The sequence below is a fragment of the Pogoniulus pusillus genome, chromosome 7 (assembly GCF_015220805.1).
Source record: "Pogoniulus pusillus isolate bPogPus1 chromosome 7, bPogPus1.pri, whole genome shotgun sequence".
Classification (NCBI taxonomy): Eukaryota; Metazoa; Chordata; class Aves; order Piciformes; family Lybiidae; genus Pogoniulus; species Pogoniulus pusillus.
In genome coordinates this window covers 5,951,794-5,972,618 of record NC_087270.1, presented here as the reverse complement: position 1 = coordinate 5,972,618, position 20,825 = coordinate 5,951,794, and the positions used below count along the sequence as shown (strand labels likewise).

The window sequence follows — 20,825 nt, the reverse complement described above, 5'->3', positions numbered from 1 at the left end:
CTAACCCCCTGGCTGAACCTCCATTCTTCCTTGGGACAGGGGTAAGGTTGAGGGGTTGGGGTAAAGTGAAGGGGCAGTTGGGAGCCCCTCCTGGGGACTCAGGTTTCTGGGAGGGCTGTTGTGTTTCTGTATTCCCTTTTCCCTTGTCTATTTCTGTCTATAACTGTATATACTGTAAATATCTGCTTGTGTACTGAGCTAAGCTGTAAATATAAGCTTCATTCATATTTCCAGAGCTGGCTGAGCCTAGTCTGGGTGATTTCCAAAGGGGGTGGGGGGTGGGGGGCCGGGAACACCCAAACCATCACAGCTGCCAAAGTACAGAGCAGGCTGTGTGCACCCTCCATTGCAGAACTGGGGTCTAAGTACACTTAATAGGAATCAGCACCCAGGAAGGTTATAGCTCATTTTTATACAGACTTGCCAGAAAAGCATACAAATGTGCTGTTTCAATGTCTTTTGGCAATCAAGCATGTGAGAAAAAAATGGAGAAGCACCAAACCTCCAGATATACAGTACCTCTTGAGGAGATTTGATTTATGTCTGGGAAATGGAGATTTTCCATATACTGTGTCAGGAGGCAGTTCTATGCTGCAGAACTGATTCCATCATCTGTATTTCTCTTCTATTTTAAGTAGTGTTCAGGATGCTGGCATGGGATAAGGGCGAAGTATGTTCCCTGCCCCCATAACTTATGCACATTTGGTGATGGAGGACTGTCCAGTTCTGGGCTCCTAGGTTCAAGAGAGATACACAACTGCTGGGAAGAATATAATGTTGATTATGAAGATAATGAGAGGTCAGGAGCATCCCTCATATGAAGACCTGGGGCTGCTTATACTGGAGAAGAGCAAACTGAAAGGAGATCTCAATGCTTATCAGTACCCAAAGGGTGAGAGTCGAGAGGGTAGGTCCTCACTCTTTTCAGCAGTGCCCAGCAACAGTACAAGGGGTGGCAGGCACAAACTGGAACCCATGAAGTTTTGTCTGAACACAAGAAAATCTTCTTTACTTCGAGTGTGACAGCACCCTATAATAGGCTGCACAGAGAGGTTGGGGAGTCTCCTTCTCTAGAGATCTTCCAAGCCTGCCTGAACACATTATTGTGCCATCTGCTCTAACTGACCCTGTTTTAGCAGGGTGGTTGGATGTGCTAATTTGAAGCTAGCTAGAATGTTTTAGTGAGAAGAACTAGACTACAGTCTGTGAAAGGAAAACAATGGTGATGTCTACTTCACTCACAGACTTGCTGAGATGTATAAAAATAAGAATCAAAACACAGATAACCACTTCTGCTGCTGGCGAGCTCCAAGCTGCATCCCTTTCCTAACTGCACCCTCTGTTTCTTTCCTAATCCACTCTGCTTTCTAACCCCCTGGCCAAACCTCCATTCTTCCTTGGGACTGGGGTAAGGCTGAGAGGGGTAGGGGGAAGGTGAAGGGGCAGTTGAGAGCCCCTCCTGGGGACTCAGGTTTCTGGGAGGGCTGTTGTGTTTCTGTATTACCTTTTTACCTTGTCTATTTCTGTCTGTAACTGTATATACTGCAACTATCTGCTTGTATATTGTGCCAGCTGTAAATATAAGCTTAATTCAATTTCCAGAACAGGCTGGGTCTGGTCTTGGTGATTTCCAAAGTTGGTTGGGGGCAGGGAACAGCCAAACCAACACACTGGATTAGATGATTCCCTTGCAATGCCCACTCTTCTGTGATTCTGTGACTGGTATCAGCATTTTATCAAGGTGAGGAGATAACTTGCCTTGGGTCACTGAAGGAAGCAGAAAAGTCAACAAAGCTTGCCAAGAACTTGTGTAGAAACCTGGTAACACAACCAAATGTAACATGTTGCAAAATTTGCATGGCAGGACCTTTTCATAGCTTAATTAGAACTAGATAAAAAAAAGATAGAGTATACAGCAGGTGTGAGCTGCTGCTTTGCAATAAGATAAAGTGATGAAAATCTGATTTGTTCACAGAATCAAAGGGTTTGCTTTTTAGAAAGTTTATTCAGATTCTGCCTACACTGAGGCTGCTTTGATATGGCAGAACTTTTCTTTGGTGCATTACAGAGTTGTATTTCAGGTGCCTCATGTCCCAGTCACTTTTCTAAGTACATATTCTCCCATGACACTAGAGACACGCAACTTCTGGGGTGCACCACAGGCACTAAATCAAAGAGCAATCTATATGCTTTATCACGGGAGATATGACCTCTTTAGCTAGTCAACACAACTATTTATATATCTATACACACAGAATCACAGAATCAACCAGGTTGGAAGAGACCTCCAAAATCATCCAGTCCAACCTAGCACCCAGCCCTAGCCAGTCAACTAGACCATGGCACTAAGTGCCTCAGCCAGGCTTTTCTTGAACACCTCCAGGGACAGTGCCTCCACTACTTAGAGGGACAGAATAACACTAACTTACAAGGAATCATTTCATTTAACAAAGTCAGAGAAAACATCTTATGCACTCATTTTACAGTTCTGTGTGAGCTTGCTATCAAGTAGCACAGCAAAGAGCAGTGACATGCTGTGCTCAGCTACAGAAAGTTCTATGCTTAGGTATTATTAGCTAAGATTACTGACTTTGGATCTGTAAAACACAGATGGATACTTTTTGAGTTACTTTTTTCCCCACTGTAATAATTTCCAATTCTTCAGTCTAATATTGTGGTAGGGATACATGATGCTGGTTAAACTAAACAGACCTCCAAAACTCAAAGCTTTTTATTTAAGCAGTAGCTCCAGATGTACATATATATCGCTGTTACTGCATCTAGATGCTTTTTGTTTCTGCATGTCAGCAACACAGAAATGCAAACAAGTGGGGAGAGCAAGGGGCAAGAAAGGAAAGGGAATAAGGATCTATTTTGCACTTTGCATTAAAACCACTGTGTCAAACAAAAGACTTCAAGCTGTTTTCAAAGCACCAACTATAACACTTGAAGTACTTGCTCCAATTTCCTCGTTCATGTAAGATTTATAGATCTTACATAATATGAATCCAGCACAAAGCCAAACCCTTCCTCATTCCAACTGATTTTCCCTATGACTTTCAGTCAGTCTTTGATGAAAAAAAAGCATCACTGAGACCTTCTGTTACTCATCTATGAAACTAGCAAATGAACTCACAGCCCTTTAACATCTGCCCAACTCTATTAAAAAAAGAGTCATATGAAAAATCTTCTACCAGAGCTCTTAGTTACAAAATGAAAATAACAGTGTTTGCTACTTCTTTGCTGGGACTATTTTGCTGGTATCTGCCAGATTTTGGAGAATTATGTGTCATACAAAAAGTAAGTAAGAGTGCTGCTGCCATGATCAATGTTATCCTAAATATTTCTTATTACAGTCTTCTATCAAAATATATTTGACATAGCCAGGTGAACTGGTACTAGCATTAAACCCTGGCACACAGGCAGACATACTTCCTACTGGCTCTCTTGGAAAGGATCCCTGTATATTTTTGGGATGTTATGTCAAATGATCTCTGTGACATTTGCTGTTCTGGAATAGACACAGCAGAGCCATATATTGCCAATAAAAGTTTCCTGGGGATACTTACTGGAGCTTCACTGTCATCACTGAACCATGACACAACAACCTGTGAGCCCAACAAGACATGTGCTGCCAGAGATGGAAAAAGAGCAATCCACAGCTAAACATAGAGCACCCAAAACACCCCAGTGCTTATTTCATGTGCAAGCAGTAACAGTTACCAATATCATCAGTTCTTCATGGCTTAATTAAAACACTGTATTTACCTGGTTTGACTATATGTCTCAGAAAAGATGGAATACAGGAAGGAGTCACTAGTAGGTGTAGTTTAAACAAGAGCTTAAATGCATTTAAACCAGCCCAACTCTGTTGTCACTGAACATTACTGGCTTTTATGGCCATGGGATGTGACTCATTCTGAAGACACTCAAAGTATGGATTTAATTTACAAAGGCATAGTCAGCAGGGTATTTGATTTTAAAATCAGAATTTCAGTTTAATCAGAAGCTTTGCTCTATATTGGTTTCATTTGGTTAATAAAAAGCAGGTAGTCACAGCCACATAATAGGAGGACAAAAATACAGCCACGGCAGATACGGATGTCATTCACTTTAGCCAAAACCAGATTTATCATAGATGCATAGAATGAGCTGGAAGGGATCTTAAAGATCATCTTGTCCCAACCCCCTATGCCTTTCGCTAGATGAAGTTGCTCAAAGCCTCAGCCAAAGTGGTTTACAAAACTTCCAGGCACCACAACTTCGTTGGGCAACCTGTTCCAGTGCTTCACCACCCACATAGGGAACAATTTATTTCTAACTTCTAATTTGTCTAGCTTCTTCCAGTCTGAACCCACTAACCCCTCATCCTGAGACTATATGCCTTGTGAAAAGTCCCTCTCCAGCTGTGTTGTAGATTTGCCATTGGAATGGGCTGCCCAGGGAGGTGGTGGAGTCACTATCCCTGGAGGTGTTCAAGAAAAGCCTGGCTGAGGCACTTAGTGCCATGGTCTAGTTGACTGGCTAGGGCTGGGTGCTAGGTTGGCCTGGATGATCTTGGAGGTCTCTTCCAACCTGGTTGATTCCCCTGATTTAGCTGGGTCTGTAGTGGAGTTACCATTAATTTGTGATTCAAATCTAGGAGGCTTGACTCTCTTTTTGTGTCCATTTTGTATATATATAAATACTCTATGGGCTGCAACTCAGTCACTCTTGATCTGAAAAGTTCTAACAAAGACAGGAGCCAAGCCGAAATTACACTAAAATACCTGAGTGCCTCCTGCATGGTGCTTATGAAGCATGTTCATAGATGATTAAAGAAGCTTAGGAAAATTATTTGCCTCCCAGTATATATGCTGGTGTCAAGAATACTGGTAAAGCTTGTAAATTTGGTAAACTTACTACCAGTGCACAAGAGCAGTACCCTAAAGGAGGAGATTTAGGCTGCTGACCATACACTGCCTCACCAAAGTAAGTTTGATAGAGGCATGAACTGTGGTGACCACCATCTGCTCAACATCTCTGGATGGATGAAAAATGCAAGACCCATAACAAGCCCAGAGCTCATGCCACTTCCAAGGTGACAGCTGAAAAGCGACAGAGACCACTCAAGTTGTGTGTGTCTGCTTTGCAGGGTGGATGTGTCTCTTTTCAAACAGGAAAGGCTTGGCCAGCCTTATGACCCAGGATCCAAAGTAAGTATTGTTGTCATTCTTGGGAGTAGCAGACAGGTTGAACCAGATGTTTCAGTGTCATTCTTCCCTATGCTTTTCTCTACCATTTCCTCTTTATCTAAAAAGCTACACTGAATATAGGAATGATTTTGTACTGAAACCAAAAGCCAAGTTCATAACACCCAGTAAAACACTCACATTTTTACAAGAACAGAACACTAACTTTATACCTTCCAAATCTGACTCTGATTTCCACTCATCATAAAAACAGTTCTCAAGTGCAATCTATGGATCAGATCAATGATAGCGCCTGTGTTGTTGTAATGGGTTAAAAGGTTCCCGACAAGTTCTCTCTCCCAGTTTGTAAGGCCACTACTGGTTTGGATAATCCCAAAATTGTGAAACTGAAATAGGTTTTTTTATCAGAATGACTCTCTTATGATAGAAGCCTTAATAGTAGGGAATGATTGTTTGCACCAGGAGTAACATTTTTATTTATATTTTCCTTTAAGGCTCCATTGCAACAGTTCACCAAAATCCAAACCAGTGTCAGTTTGAAATCACCTCTTGGCAGAGATAACTTTAAAAAGCAAAGAGGAAAGTGCACAAAATGAGATCCCAGAGTGCATAAAAACCTTACACTTGCCTAGGATAGTTTCTTGGATATTGTGCCCAAAGGAGAAGAGAAAGGCAGCTACACCCTCTCAAGAGCAGCGACTCCTGGGCTTTTGACAGAGCATACTACATCAGCAGAACTGCTGTGTCCTAGGCAGTCAGGCTCTCTGACTGACCAATTCAGTTAGGGATAGTAAGCTTGGTGCCAAATCTTGCCATTGAATCATAGAATCAAGCAGGTTGGAAGAGACCTCCAAGATCAGCCAGGCCAACCTAGCACCCAGCCCTAGCCACTCAACTAGACCATGGCACTAAATGCTTCATCCAGGCTTTTCTTGAACACCTGCAGGGACAGTGACTCCACCACCTCCCTGGGCAGCCCATTCCAATGCCAATCACTCTCTCTGACAACAACTTCCTCCTAACATCCAGCCTAGACCTCCCCTGGCACAACTTGAGACTGTGTCCCCTTGTTCTATTGCTGGTTGCCTGGCAGAAGAGACCAACCTCACCTGGCTACAACCTCCCTTTGGGTAGTTGTAGACAGTAATGAGGTCCCCCCTGAGTCTCCTCTAGGCTAAACAACCCCAGCTCCCTCAGCCTCTCCTCATAGGTTTGCTTTTAAGCATCCTCCTAATGGACACCTAAAATTCCCCTAAATGAAACCACTGGAGAAGACAAAGGGTTCATGGGTTCCTTGCATGCCTGTTTGCTGCTCCAGGGAACTGTGAGCATATCAAGACTAACCCTTTGTCCTTGTGATAATCTTCTACAAGAAATAACCATAGGGGCCCTTACAAATACATTGATGCCATTAGTCTTTGAAACATAGCTTAGCTGGTCCCATGTCACTAACCCATTTCAAACACATCATCAGTGTTCCTGGTCATGCACAACTCAGCAAGTAATGAGAGGAACAGGCTGAGAGTGTTTGGGGCTTTTTATCCCTTCAGCTGACAGATGGGAATATGTTCAATGTCTAAGTCAGTGACTGTGGAAGACCAAGGCCTTTGAGAGGTCTCTTTTGCTTCTTTTATCTGCAAGCACCTTCATGTTTCCTCTAGATGAGTGTTTGCTGTAACGCCTTACACCATGTAAGCAAAAGCTCTTACACACCTGAGGTGATGAACATACCCAGAATATTAATCATTCAATACCACATTGGTGACTCCTTCCAGGAATAACTGCCTGCCAGCTCACACTACATTATCTAACTGCCATGAAGACACTACTGGTTCTTGATTGTCAGAAATAGGGATTAGCATATATATTATTACAGAGCATGTCTAAAGCAGGAAGATCTTCACAATGAAATGTACTTTGGACCACTCCTGTGGTTTGTTTGCTTTCTAGACAGAATTCATCCTGACTGATGCAAATAGTCTTGTTTGTACCATGTTTCGTTTTCCATGTATGAAGTGTACCTCCCTTCAAATCAACTTTTGAGCTGTTAGGCACTACTCTAACTCTGAAATGCAAGGCACGCATACCCAAACACCCGTTTCTACTGCAAAGTGAAAGAAACCATAAAGGCTCTGTGATCCTCCAATACATATATAAATAGCCTGCATTACTTCATGTTAAAAGAGCACCGTTTCAGTTTAGTCACTCTGTCCAAGTATATAGATGTAAGACTGACGGGAAAAGCTAAATATAGCCTCCATCAGGGTGTGATTTATACAGAAGCACTTTGCTTCTCCAGCACACAGAGGATTAAAATGAACCTGAGTTACAACAAGCTGGGTTAAGCACAGAGCAAGTCTTACCTCCTGATGCTCACTTCCCTAAGCTGCTGCTGCCAGCGTCCTGTGCTATATCAAGCCTTTTTTCTCTGGCAGCCTTTTCCAGTTCCTTGTCAGACAAGTTTAGAGAGGTAATTGTTGCTGAAGAGTTTCAGTATTCGCAAAAGGCCTGCTTACACAAACTGCAGATCTGATTAAGGTGGCACCAACTCCCTGATGGACCTTACTGCCCCTCAGCTTTACCTATTCTCACCTTAAGTTTGCTTGTGTCCTGCCCCAGATTTATTTATATTGTTTTTTGATGGTAGGGCTATTTTTAATCAAGCATCTTGCAAGAACAAGTATTCACTCGTGAAAAAAAAAGCTCTCACTGATTCAGGTCAGGGCACTGTTTGAAAGAGAGCAAAATGGGTGAGGATGGTAACAAATAGGTATGATCACTGTGTAGCCTGCCTCTGCCATGGCAGTTCAGCTAGCTGTGTCCTGGTGGTGCCCAGCCTATCTGCACAGCTCAGGAGACAGCTAACCTGCATTAGGTTACAACACAGCTCTTTTGTTTACAACCATCTCTCTCCTTGTCTTTCTAAGGCTTCTGTTCTTCTGTTGTTAAATAAAGTGGGAAATAGAGCAATTGTGTAACACCTTTCTTTTTTTAACCCAAAACAGAGACTGCCTTTATCAGAGACTGCGGCTGGTGAAAAACAGCCCCTTCTGGTTTATTTGTGCTTGTAGAAGATACAGTTTTCTCCTGGCCACATCTACTGACCTACATTTTTCTCACTGATCTCTGTGGTTTCTGGATCTGTGTTCATTCATGGACACAGGGCAAAACTTCTTCCCTTAAATGAAATATTAGTGCTACAAAAAATCTAATTATTACATGTTCATTGACTCATCTTCCACCATTAGAGCCTTGCTCAGGTGTGGCCCAGTACATCTAGATTTGCCACTTGTCTCAGCATCTCTTACTTATCCAGAAGTTACCACCTTTCAGTTATTCCTTCCAGTCTTAAAACAGACAGAGCAAATGCCTTGTCCTTTGCAGACTCTCCTGGATGAGCTTTTCTGTTTATCTCCCCTTAATAATATTATTCTTTTACACGTCATGCTCCAGCAAGTTTTCACCTGTTCTTATTTCTCATATATACTCCTGTTTCTTAACTTTCAGCTCCTCCATTGCATGGATGTTCTTAATTATTTTTTTTCAGCTTCTAAGCTGTAAATTTTCATACTCTGGTCATATGCTATACTATACAACTTTTCAGACTTTTAAGTAAATTAATGGCACCTTACCAAAACATCAGGAAGTGTAATTTTTCAACCTAAATGGAGGAGCTCTAGGAAGATACCAATTAATTCTTTTGCTCCAGTGCTGCAAATGATCAGTTTTATGTGAGAGTGTCTACACAGTTCTGCAACATGCATTATGCAGGAAGTCACATTACTATAAATGTTCTTTCTGGACTTATAAATCTTCAGGTGATGGCATGGCTCAGTTGAATGCAGTGCAAAAATTTCCCAGTATTTTACAGAACCAGACCTTCACACAATGAATCTGGGCAATGACCTTCACTGTAACGGCTGATGCAGTCAGAGAACCATATATCTTCATATAACATCCCCATATGCCTCAGCAAAATAGTGTGGGCACTAAACTAGGTCACCAGTTAAAAGTTTACATTCCAGAATTCACTGTTGATGACAATGTCAGGAAAGAAAAAAAAAAATCCACTAAGCTATTTTGTAGCCCACAAACGTTTCCATTAAACTCACTCAAGTAGAAACAACTCGTAGAGGAAAGGTATCAGGACATATGGATCCATGTAGATCCTTTTAAAGACATTAAGATGTATTGAGCAACTATGAACCAGGAATTCTTGTAAAATCAGTTTGCTAGGGAAAAAGACTTTGGTGCTGACTCAGTCAGAAAGGCTGCACCTGAACTGACTGGTTTTGGAAGATGCGAGAAGAAGCCATGTATACACATCATGGATGTGGCTGACATTTCAACTTGCAGCCCAAAATATCCATCAGGGAGTACAAAGCAATTATATACCCTCAACTTGACAGAAGGGAGGGGCTGGAATTTGCTTTCCCAATCATTCAGTGTTATGTTTGCAAAAGGCCTGATGTAACTCCCACATATTAGTAATAATCCTACTGATTTACACTGATGGTTTAGACTCAGAGACACTGAACACCTGCATTTCATGTGGGAATAGTGGATTCAGACTCAGCATAAGTAGAGGCTTTGAAACATGCTCTGCACATCAAAAAATGTGAGCTCTTTACCAAGACAGAGTTTGTATGAAGTTTGCTGTTAATAAAGTTGCATGTGTAAAGGGTGTGAACAGTGTCACTGATTTTAGTGGTAAGATTTTCACAGCCTAAGACCAACAGACATAGCCAATTTGAAACACTGTCAAACCCTACTATGTAACAGGTGTGCTTATTTTTTCTCTATTTTCATTAAATCAGTTTCTGTTGTCAGTTACTTCTGTATAAAATCAGAATGAGCTTTGGGCTGAGTAAACTGAGAGTAAAACTGATTTAATTCTCTTAGAAAATAAAAAAGTATTTCAGGAAATAATCAACAGACTGACAGCTTTTTGGTTTGTGATCCATCAGTGTTTCAGACCAGCCAGCCTCTGCTGAGGTACCAAATCATGATACCCCCTTAGCTCTTTGTGCTCTCTTCCCAAAAACAGAGAAGGCAGTCAGGATTCTTACTGAAAAACCTAAAGTCTGAAGCCTCAAATCTAAAGTTAGGACACAGCAGTCTAAGAAAAACAAGAGAAACAAACAACAATAATGTACAGGAACTTCGTCTCTCCCTCCAGATCCTAGTATCATGAAGAAGAAAGCAGTGTGAGCGTGTGCGCAAGAGATAACAAGCTGTCAAAGCACCACTTTCGCCTGGCACCAGAGAATTAAAGTTTGATTACTCAGTAGAAGCCGAGCTGATCCCTCAGTCACACCAGTGTCCAGTTCACAGTGCAACTTACCTTCACAAAGAGCTCAATTTCAGGGTCCCTTCCTTCCCCATTGGCAGGAACAGAGTCTGTCATTTTTCACCCCCAAGGTTACCAGCTGAACTCCTGCTATTAAGCGGCAAAAGGAGCTTTCAGCTGCGCAGAGGGTAGGTTTCCCTTCCAAGCAGCTCTCACAAAGCTTTCAAAACATTGTTTGTCATGATAAAGCTCAAAGGCAGTGGAGAAAACAAGTTTTGCAGCTTAAAAAATTACTAACTTCTAAGAAGAGAGGCAGCAGAGAATTGGTCCCTGTTAACGGCTGTGTAGTTCTTCAGAGCAACAAGTGCTGCTGTGCTCTGGTACAGTATCCTCATCTGTCAGAGCTGCAGTTCTCACTGTCGGCTCAAAATAGCCCAGAGCATAAAAAAAGAGGGTGGGGTTAACTCACAGGGGAGGAGACATGCTCCTGGTACCTACGGCAGGATCAGCCTCTGAGCAAATCATTTTGTTCTGCCCCGTTTTTCGGCGTGTCTGCCTTCCTCCCTTGTTCTCCAGCTGGAAGTACAAGTGACAGGGGAAGAGGGAAGGTTCGCAGCAGACTGGCTTCAGTGCTTTATGCAACAGTGATGTTTCTCCCTTCTTTTCTGAAGGATGTTTGTCCTGCTTCTAGCTCTTCAAATCCTGATGTTGTTACTGCTAAGAGTGGTATGGTAAAAAAGAGTCTAATTACTCTGCCCTGTGTATTGGCTGTTGCATCAATGCAAAGAACGTGCAGAAAAGCAAAGCTCTGCCATGGTGAAAAACCCTCTGTGTGGTATGAAGCAGTAGAGAAGCTGAAACTGAGCACTTTTAGGTGAGGAAAGCACCTCAGGAGCACAGTAACAGAAATGGAATTATGCAGGAGAACAATGAGCTCAGGGGAAAGAAAAATATTTGGGCTCTATAACTGCTTCTCAGTGGGGGACAGATGAGTGCTGATATCCTGGGGTGGAGTAAGGAAGAAATCTTCCACGGGCCTCAGCCTGCTATTGACATACTGTTGTCATTTCTGCTCCCTTCCTTCACCCTGCATTCTTTGCATGACTCAAGGGTCACCACACTGCAGCTTTAAGCAAGGGGTGGCACACAGCAGAAAGGCCTGACACAGCTAAGTTGTGGAGGAAGTGAGTGCGGGCAGAGGAGACGACAGTGGACAAAGGCAAAGGTGGGTTGGGTTGGATCTCTTTCTTATTGCCAGTCCCGCAGGGACTTTGTGCCCTCCTGCCGCTGGGAAGTCGCTTCCTGCGTATCTGCCCTCCTTGCCCACGGCTCCTGTTTTGGGGCCACTGCAGCTCCAGCTTACAGGCTCTTAGCAGCTCACACTGCCAGACGTGAGCGGTTTTCTACCTCCTCCTCCTCCTCCTGCCAAAGAGAGGCCTTTTGGGTATGGTTTTGACATGACCAAACACTTGCCTTTCCTGAAAGTCCTCTTAGCTGTGTGTTTTCACAATGATCTTTAATTCCCTCCTGTGACCTCCAGGCATTTGACACAGGTCCAGAGCAGTGGCAGCCAACATCTTCATAGTTCTTTGGGTAAGCTCTATGGGAATTTGCTACAGCAACTGCTTCATGTGCACTCCATGAAGCACTGAAATAGTTAACAAGTAAATCTCATTATGCTGTTGCAACTGTAATTACAACTTAACATTCTAATTAGTGTAAAAGTGTGCTTATGGTTTTTAGATCTAATTAGCGCTCATTCAAATAACTGGAAGGTTAACTATAAGAGAATTAAGTGTTATTACTCCTTTGATTTCAAACTTTTACATGTAATCTTTGGACTAGGCATATTAATTACCAAACATTTATAGTATAATTATTTTTAGGCCTACAGGCAAACTTCCATGGGTATGGGCTGAGTGTGCTTACACGTGACAAAAGGAATCACTGTATTGTAATTATATATTACAGTTATAAAAGTCTGCCAAAAACATGTGTAGTCACCATATCTCTAAAATGCATTCTCAAATATTAACAACTGTGTGATTATAAGCTTTGGCTTTTGCTGAAGACTTGTCTGGCGTTAGCACCTCATGTGATGATGTAATTTCCCTTTAATGAGGGCACCTGGAAACAGTGGGATGTGGATCATCTTGACTGAGGTTACCTGTAGTTCAGAATAGTGCTTTCGTACAGGCAAGCACTTTGAACAATTTGTATCACAGGAACATATGTATCAGCTCTGGAAGAAAGAAAAATGCTGTCTCCAATGAGAAGAGGAAGGAGGTTATACCACTGACACTCAGAATTCAAAATATCAGCACTTACAGGACACAGAGAGAGAGAGTGATTTGCCACTGGAATGGGCTGCCCAGGGAGGTGGTGGAGTCACCGTCCCTGGAGGTGTTCAAAAAGAGATTGGATGAGGCACTTGGTGCCATGGTCTAGATGACTGGCTAGGGCTGGGTGCTGGGTTGGACTGGATGACCTTGGAGGTCTCTTCCAAACTGGTTGATTCTATGATTCTATGATGCATGCGGACTACTTAAATGTCTGATGTAGAATGAAAAAAATATGCCTTTTATTTTTTCCAGTAGTAGTAATAAAGAGAGCCCACAGTAACAAGCCTAGATGAAGACACTATAATGGTCAGATAAATGCCATTGTAAGTATTAAGTAAATGAAATCTGTGGCTTTAGTACCAGATTTATATGTGTGTGTGTCACAGGAATCACAGGAAAATCCAGGTTGGAAAAGACCCTAATGATTATCAAGTCCAACCTATAACCCTACTCTACAAGATTCTTCTTAAACCATATCCCTAAGCACCACATCCAAGTGACCCTTAAACACATCCAGGGTTGGTGACTCAACCACCTCTCCGGGCAGCTCGTTCCAGTGCCTGACCACTCTCTCCATGAGAAACTGTTTCCTAATGTCCAATCTAAACCTACCCAGTCTCAGCTTGAGGCTGAGTGTCATCTCTCACTTCAGAAGTCCTGCATGCCTTGTGCTTTGCAAAGTTAAACTCTGGACGTAGCAGTTTCAGTAGAGACTCAATGTGTCAAAACATTTAAATCCTTACTTCTCAGTGACTGTCTGGGTGTAGTGGTGTATTAGAATTAGTTAGAGGACAGTGATTGTAAGACAAAGATTATTGTGCTCAGGCTCAGCAAAGCAGAAGGGAAACTGTAATATAGAGAAAAGGACCTAAGTTGCCCTGAAGCTGTTTCCATCTTGACCCAGATATAATCTACTGCAGGAATGGGCCAAGGCCCATCTGGTTCAAGATGCTTCTGGGCAGCAGTGCCCCTGAAAGGTCCTTGTCCCCTTTTGCCCATGGCACCACCTTGCACTCATCTCCTGTGCTAGAACTTGATATGGGGTGCTCAGATGCTACAGAAGCAGTAAATACATCTGTTATTCCAGTTGTGCTTGTATGTACCTATCGAGAGAAAAACTCAGCTCACCTAAAAACCCCTGATTTTCAAATGGCCTTCTACAGAACCAAGAGAACAGGTTAAGCAAAACAAAGTCCTTGTTCATATAAATACTGTGGATTTTAAAACAAATTCTGAGAGCTTGATTTAAGATAAATATTGTAGGAGGCAATGAGTAGGAGGAAATCTATATATTCGTGTACTACTCAGGAGTCTATTCGTGCATTTACTGCTTTGCTGTCATATAAAACTGACTTATCACTTACATCTGGGTGGAACCTTTTTGGTTATAATGGTTATTATTATCTACATGGCTCTGTTTTGTACTATGAAATCTGGTCTTTCTTCAGCCAAATTAAGAGTAAGATACTAATAAATTATTAGTGCACTGTCATTCTACTGCAAAGAATGAGTTGCTTAGTATGGCCTATCATTTTCTCACAAGTCAGAAGCAGCAGAGGCTTTGAGTTACGTACAAGAACATGAGACACTGAATTACAGAGTCCTCATAAGCCAAGCCATTATAGTTTGAGGTTTATGAGATATATATAAATGAGTATGAGCACATCATCCCATTAATAAAAAAAAAAGGACAGGTTCAGAAAAGGAGCTGCAACATCTTCACATAAGACATCTTTTGTAGGTGAACTCTGGTGCACTATCATCTTTCACAAGCCTGATCCAAGCTTCACTTCTAGCAAAGATTTGTCCTGAGGGGGTGAATCAGAGGCCAAGCATCCAGAATGTAATTCTATCATGAAGTCCTCCAGCAGACTGCTAAGTTACTAAGAAGTATCAGAGTACAAAGTGCGTTCATCCCCCAGGCTCACTTGGTGCTTCCACCTAGCTCATTCCGGGAGAGCAAGCATCACAAGTTTTACACAGCAGAGATAACACCTTTCATGTTGTGAATAAACTTCTGCTATTGGTGAAAAGAAGTAAAATCTTGATGCAGCTGCAGTAAATACTATTTGAGGCTATGATTCTACTCAGCAATTATTTAGCTGGTTAGTTGCCTAATAAACCACAACTAAGCAGCAAGCAGGTATTAAGCAAGCATGTTGAATGGGTTAGGAAAATTTATCTTCTGGGGTTGATACTGAATTTCTTGTAATTTGTAACTGCATTTCTTGCATGCAAATAGCTTCAATGTGCTACTTATTTAATAATTTGACAAATTAAAATAATCAATCCATTAATTTTAATTTCCTTTTGAACTACAACTATCAATTTATTTCACCTTCAGAAAAATCAAAAGGGATGTGTTTCAGATATTTGGGATCAAACTGCATGTTCCTCTCCCTAGATGTAAAAGACATGCAAGGATGTATAAAGCTCTTCTCATCAGTCACATATAAAGGTTGGACGGGCAAAGATGTACAGTGTCTTAAAATGTGTTGGCTTGATGAAACAAGAAGGAACTGCAATCTTGTTCCTTCTTAGAAGCTGTCCCACATTCAAGGGCAAAAAACAAGTGATAACAAACAGGTGTAGAACCTGAATGTCCCAAGAAAGAGGAAGAGATGGAAAAACCCAAGCCAGAAAAGTTTGCACTTCATTAGCTGGTAAATTTTAGACAGTCCAGACTATAACCATCCCCTAGACATTATGGATCTGTCACGGCGACAAGTTACAGCAGCTGTCCTCTACTGTGAAAATGTATTAATTTAGCTCTAAAAGGCTCTGGATGAAACTCAGCTCTTTAAAAGAATGGTAAATATCATAGAATCATAGAATGATTTGGGTTGGAAGTGACCTCTAAAGGTCATCTAGTCCAACCCCCTCTGCAGTAAGCAGGGATATCTTCAATTAGATCAGGTTGCCTGGAGCCCTATCAACCCTTACCTTGAATATCTCCAGGGATGGGGTCCCAACCATCTCCCTGGGCAAGCTGTTCCAGTGCTCAATCACCCTCATGATAAAGAACTTGTTCACTTGATCACTCAGAGCAGCTCAGACAGGAGTTTTGTAAATTACCTTCCAGTCCAAAAGCATGAAATTATTTCTATATATAATTGTGCTTTCACATAGCTGCAGTATCAAACTTTGCCATAACATTAGTAAGCACCGACAACTTCAGCCCAGTGGGAAAAGATAACTACAGGTAATTATAATTGCAGATAATTATCTCAGTGTTCACACTGAGACAGTCACAGCTAACCATTCATAAGGAAGTTGCATTTAGAAGGTATGAAAGCAGCTCTTAATGCTGTGCTCAGTAGAGATGCTTCTAGAGGACAGTGATTTATTCCTTTATTTTATTATCATTCCAACACCTGTCATTTCAATTAAAAACAAAGATACTTCTAAATAGGACTAAGACTGCTCTAGGAAGTTGTATTGTACGTGATACAATGGCAAGTATAACAGATTGTCCTCAGCTTTGGGCTATATGGGTAATGTAGATAACTAAAGGATGAATGTAGATGTCCTTATTTTTTTCTTTTTCCAAAATAAATCCTCCACATGGCTAGATTTTATGAAGGAGAACAGCACCACCTAAGTGTGATATACCCCTTGTTCAATAGGGGGCTGGAGAACAGGACTCATGAGGAGTGGCTGAGGGAACTTAAGTTGTTTAATCTGGAGGAAAGGAGGCTGAGGAGAGACCTTCTTGCTTCCTCCAACACCCTGAAAAGATGTTGGAGCAAGGAGGTATTTAAAAGACCCAGAGACGTGGTGCTAAGGGAAATGGTTTAGTAGCAGACTTGGCAGAGTTCAATAACGATTGGACCAAATGATCTTAAATGTCTTTTCCAATCAAAACTATTCTGATTCTATGACTTGATACTGTCACAGAACCAAAATTACATGCTTTCACTTATAACTCTGAAACAGGTTACTGCAAATCTCTGTCTTAACTTAGGAGCATTCCTAGTACAAGTCTCTGTTTAGATTATTTCTGTTCATTTCACAGAATCACAGAAACACAGAAACATTCAGTCTGGAAAAGACCTTCAGGATCACCAAGTCCAACTGATAACCCTACTCTACAAGATGCGCCTTAAACCATATCCCTGAGCACCACATCCAAACGACTTTTAAACACATCCAGGGTTGGTGACACAACCACCTCCCTGGGCAGCCCATTCTAATGCCTGACCATTCTTGCTGTGAAAAAAAAATTCCCAATATCCAGTCTAAACCTACCCAGTCACAGCTTGAGGCCATTCCCCATTGTTCTATCACTAATTGCATTTGAGAAGAAACGAGCACCAACCTCTCTACAATGTCCTTTCAGGTAGCTGTAGACAGTGATGAGGTCTCCCCTCAGCCTCCCTTTTCAAACTAACCATCCCCAGCTCCTTCAGTCACTCTTCATAAGATTAATGTCTAGGCCCTTCACCACCTTTCTTGCCCTCCTCTCCTCTCATTTCAGCACCTCAATATCCCTCTTGCATTGAGGTGTCCAAAACTAAACACAATACTCAAAGCATGGCCTAATCAGAGCTGAGTACAAGGGAACAATCACCTTCCTACTCCTGCTTTCTTGGTATGCTTCTTGACGTAAACTAAGTTTAAATTGATTAGGACTTGAAGCATGTAAATGAGGAACAAATCACTCGAAGCAAAAGACCAGCAGACAGCACACAACTCCAACCCTAGCTTATGAAATAGTTTTTGCAGAAATTGTTCAAAATAACATGTGTGTTTCGTACAGATCTCAGGATAGGTTTTAATTCCTCCTCATGGTAAATAAGGCCCAAAAGATTCTCAGCTGCTGCAGAGATTGTTGGTTACCTTTGTGTTTTACTCTGTTGTTTAGCAAACAATTTGTCTGAAAGCAGAAATTACTTTCTATATTCTGATGCACATTATTTCTAAAAGATGAAGCCTTAACTCAGTTTGAAATTACTTGTGACTCAGACTAGTTCCCATGGGTGTAAATGCTAGCATCAGTAACATCCAGCTGTGCCAGATGAAGCCATAAAGCACCTGCACAGTGGATTGCAGGATCCTCTGTGGCACGCGTGCTACTCGGCTTTCAGCCCCTTTCTAAACCTACACTTGTCCAGTGTGAAACAGCAGAGATCAACATCTTTACATCTCTCTTTATAGCAGCAAAGTTTAATCTGTGCATACATTATAATCCACCTCATCAGTGTCTGGAATATGCAGCTGGCTGCCCTCAAGCTTTACAGTGAACTGTACAACTCCTCCATTCTCCTTAGAAAACTGCCCTCGATCATTTGTCATTTCACCATTTTGGTACTTCTCTGATAAGTTTGCCAGTGAACAAGCTCATTTTCCTTACTACATACTTCAAGTTGTCATTAAATGAGCAGTGTTTGAAGTTTTCTTTTTCTTATTTCTTCACAATAAATGTTCAATGTTCAATGTTTTGAGGCATCTGACACTGGCTTGGTGATATTGTAGTTCTTCTTTGCTTCACTGTAGAGTTAACACAGACAACCAGGATGAATTGGACCAATGTGCTTACTTAAGTACAGATCTGAACCTCTGTTCTGCATCTACACTTTCACATTAGCAGATTTTTGCTGGTGACTGCCATGCACAAGTTATTAGGGCTTCAGAGATCACATCCTTAAGTGAAAGAAGGTGGTGGCAACTCTTAAGCTTAAGACTAGAACTCAGCATTAGTGCGAAATGCAGCTCTGAGCACAGTCTGAATAGTGATGTGGTCTTGTAAAAGTCTGTCAAGACTGAGAATGCTGGTTAGTTAAACTATAAAAATGGTGGGGTTTTCTTTACTTTGAAGAAGATATTCCATTTAACAAGGCATCATTTCCTGAAATCGCCACGTTTCTACAGAACATGTAGCAGGTTTCACTTTTATGAGGAAGGTGTGGGCCCTTAGTCACCAGCTGCAATACCTGGAAACAACCTCAAAGATCACCAAAATGTCAAAGTCTACAGTCATCTTTGAAGCCTCACTGCTCTGACTTCAGTGACAATTGCTGATACAACTGTAGAAAATGGACTAGGTTTTCCTGGGAGATCTACATCAGCTAAAAAGAGTTAATGAGATATGAAACCCTTTACTGATTATTAGAATTTTCTACCCATCCCTAGTAAAGCAGAAAATGCAAGTTGATGCCAGAGTAATGCATAAATATATATATTGAGGTAAGTCATGATGTTGAGATAAAGCCTGAGTCCTCCTGCAGAGGATGGCACCAACAAGAGACTCTCAGGTTACCCCTTGGCTACATGTTGACACAGAAAACTGACTTTCAGAGAAGAAAGGTGAAGAGTTCTGAAGTGTGAAGTTAGGTGTGCTGTAAGGATTTACTCCCAGAAAAAGAAGAATTTAGTCTACAGAACTACCTAAGCAACACAGAATCATAGAATGGTTTGCGTTGGAAGGGACCTTGAAGACCATCTAGTTCTGATTCCCTGCCATGGGCAGAAACATCTCCTGCAAGACCAGCTTGCTCAAGGCCCCATCCTATGTGGCTTTCAATGCTTCCAGGGTTGGAGTCTTCACAGCTTCTCTGGTCAACCTGTATCTCTCTCTGGTCACCTCTAGAGTGAAGAATTTCAACTTTCCTCTGGTCACCTCTACAGTGAAGAATTTCTTCATAATATATAATGTAAATCTAGCTCCTGTTTGCCACGAGAGCTGTCTCTTGGTCAGCAGTGTGCCCAGGTGGCCAAGAGAGCCAGTGGCATCCTGGCTTGCATCAGGAATGGTGGTGGTCAGCAGGAGCAGGGAGGTCATTCTGCCCCTGTACTCTGCACTGGTTAGACCACCCCTTGAGTACTGTGTTCAGTTCTGGGCCCCCCAGTTTAGGAGGGACATTGAGATGCTTGAGCATGTCCAGAGAAGGGCGACGAGGCTGGTGAGAGGCCTCGAGCACAGCCCTACGAGGAGAGGCTGAGGGAGCTGGGATTGGTTAGCCTGGAGAAGAGGAGGCTCAGGGGAGACCTTATTGCTGTCTACAACTACCTGAGGGGTGGTTGTGGCCAGGAGGAGGTTGCTCTCTTCTCTCAGGTGGCCAGCACCAGAACGAGAGGACACAGCCTCAAGCTGCGCCAGGGGAGATTTAGGCTTGAGGTGAGGAGAAAGTTCTTCCCTGAGAGAGTCATTGGACACTGGAATGGGCTGCCCGGGGAGGTGGTGGAGTCGCCGTCCCTGGAGCTGTTCAAGGCAAGGTTGGACGTGGCACTTGGTGCCATGGTCTAGCCTTGAGCTCTGTGGTAAAGGGTTGGACTTGATGATCTGTGAGGTCTCTTCCAACCCTGATGATACTGTGAAAAAAGAAATCAAAAGGTAATTGAATGTTCTTATGAAAGAGGAAACAATTAAGCCGTTATCAGTGACCTTTTCAGAAACTTAAGTACCTTGAATCAAAATGGGAGGCAAATTAGCCAGGTCATCTATCAGTCTTGTGGAATATTATTAAACTTTTGTGTGTATTATTATAAACCAGAAAAAAAGGCCAAATTATAACTAATACAAGTACCATAGTGAAATGCTTCATAAAAATCATAGAATCATAGAATCAACCAGGTTGGAAGAGACCTCCAAGATCCTCCAGGCCAACCTAGCACCCAGCCCTAGCCAGTCAACTAGACCTTGGAACCAAGTGCCAAAGCCAGGCTTTGCTTGAACACCTCCAGGGACGGTGACTCCACCACCTCCCTGGGCAGCCCATTCCAATGCCAATCACTCTCTCTGCCAACAACTTCCTCCTAACATCCAGCCTAGACTTCCCCCGGCACAACTTGAGACTGTGTCCCCTTGTTCTGTTGCTGGTTGCCTGGCAGAAGACACCAACCCCCACCTGGCTACAACCTCCCTCCAGGTAGTTGAAAAAGAAGGGCTCAGAGTAATTCAAACTAATACCTGAGGGAAGAGTTTAGTGTTGATAAGGCTGATACTGCCACCTGGATTTAGACTTCCTAATGCTGTTTTCAGTTCAGTTTAAAATGGGAGCC

General features: G+C 42.2%; 1 protein-coding gene across 2 annotated transcripts in view; it reads right to left on the bottom strand.

The window, feature by feature from the left end:
* Nucleotides 1-20,825, bottom strand: part of CLIC5 (chloride intracellular channel 5) — an 82,239-nt gene that overhangs the window by 49,235 nt on the left and 12,179 nt on the right. Inside the window, exon 1 of one of the 2 annotated variants that reach the window (XM_064145775.1) lies at nucleotides 10,537-10,884. The exons of the other annotated variant lie outside the window; for it this stretch is intronic. Coding sequence (XP_064001845.1) covers nucleotides 10,537-10,599 — 63 coding nt within the window. The 5' untranslated portion in view covers nucleotides 10,600-10,884. Of the gene's footprint in view, nucleotides 1-10,536; nucleotides 10,885-20,825 lie in introns of those variants that run through there. 2 annotated transcript variants of the gene reach the window in all.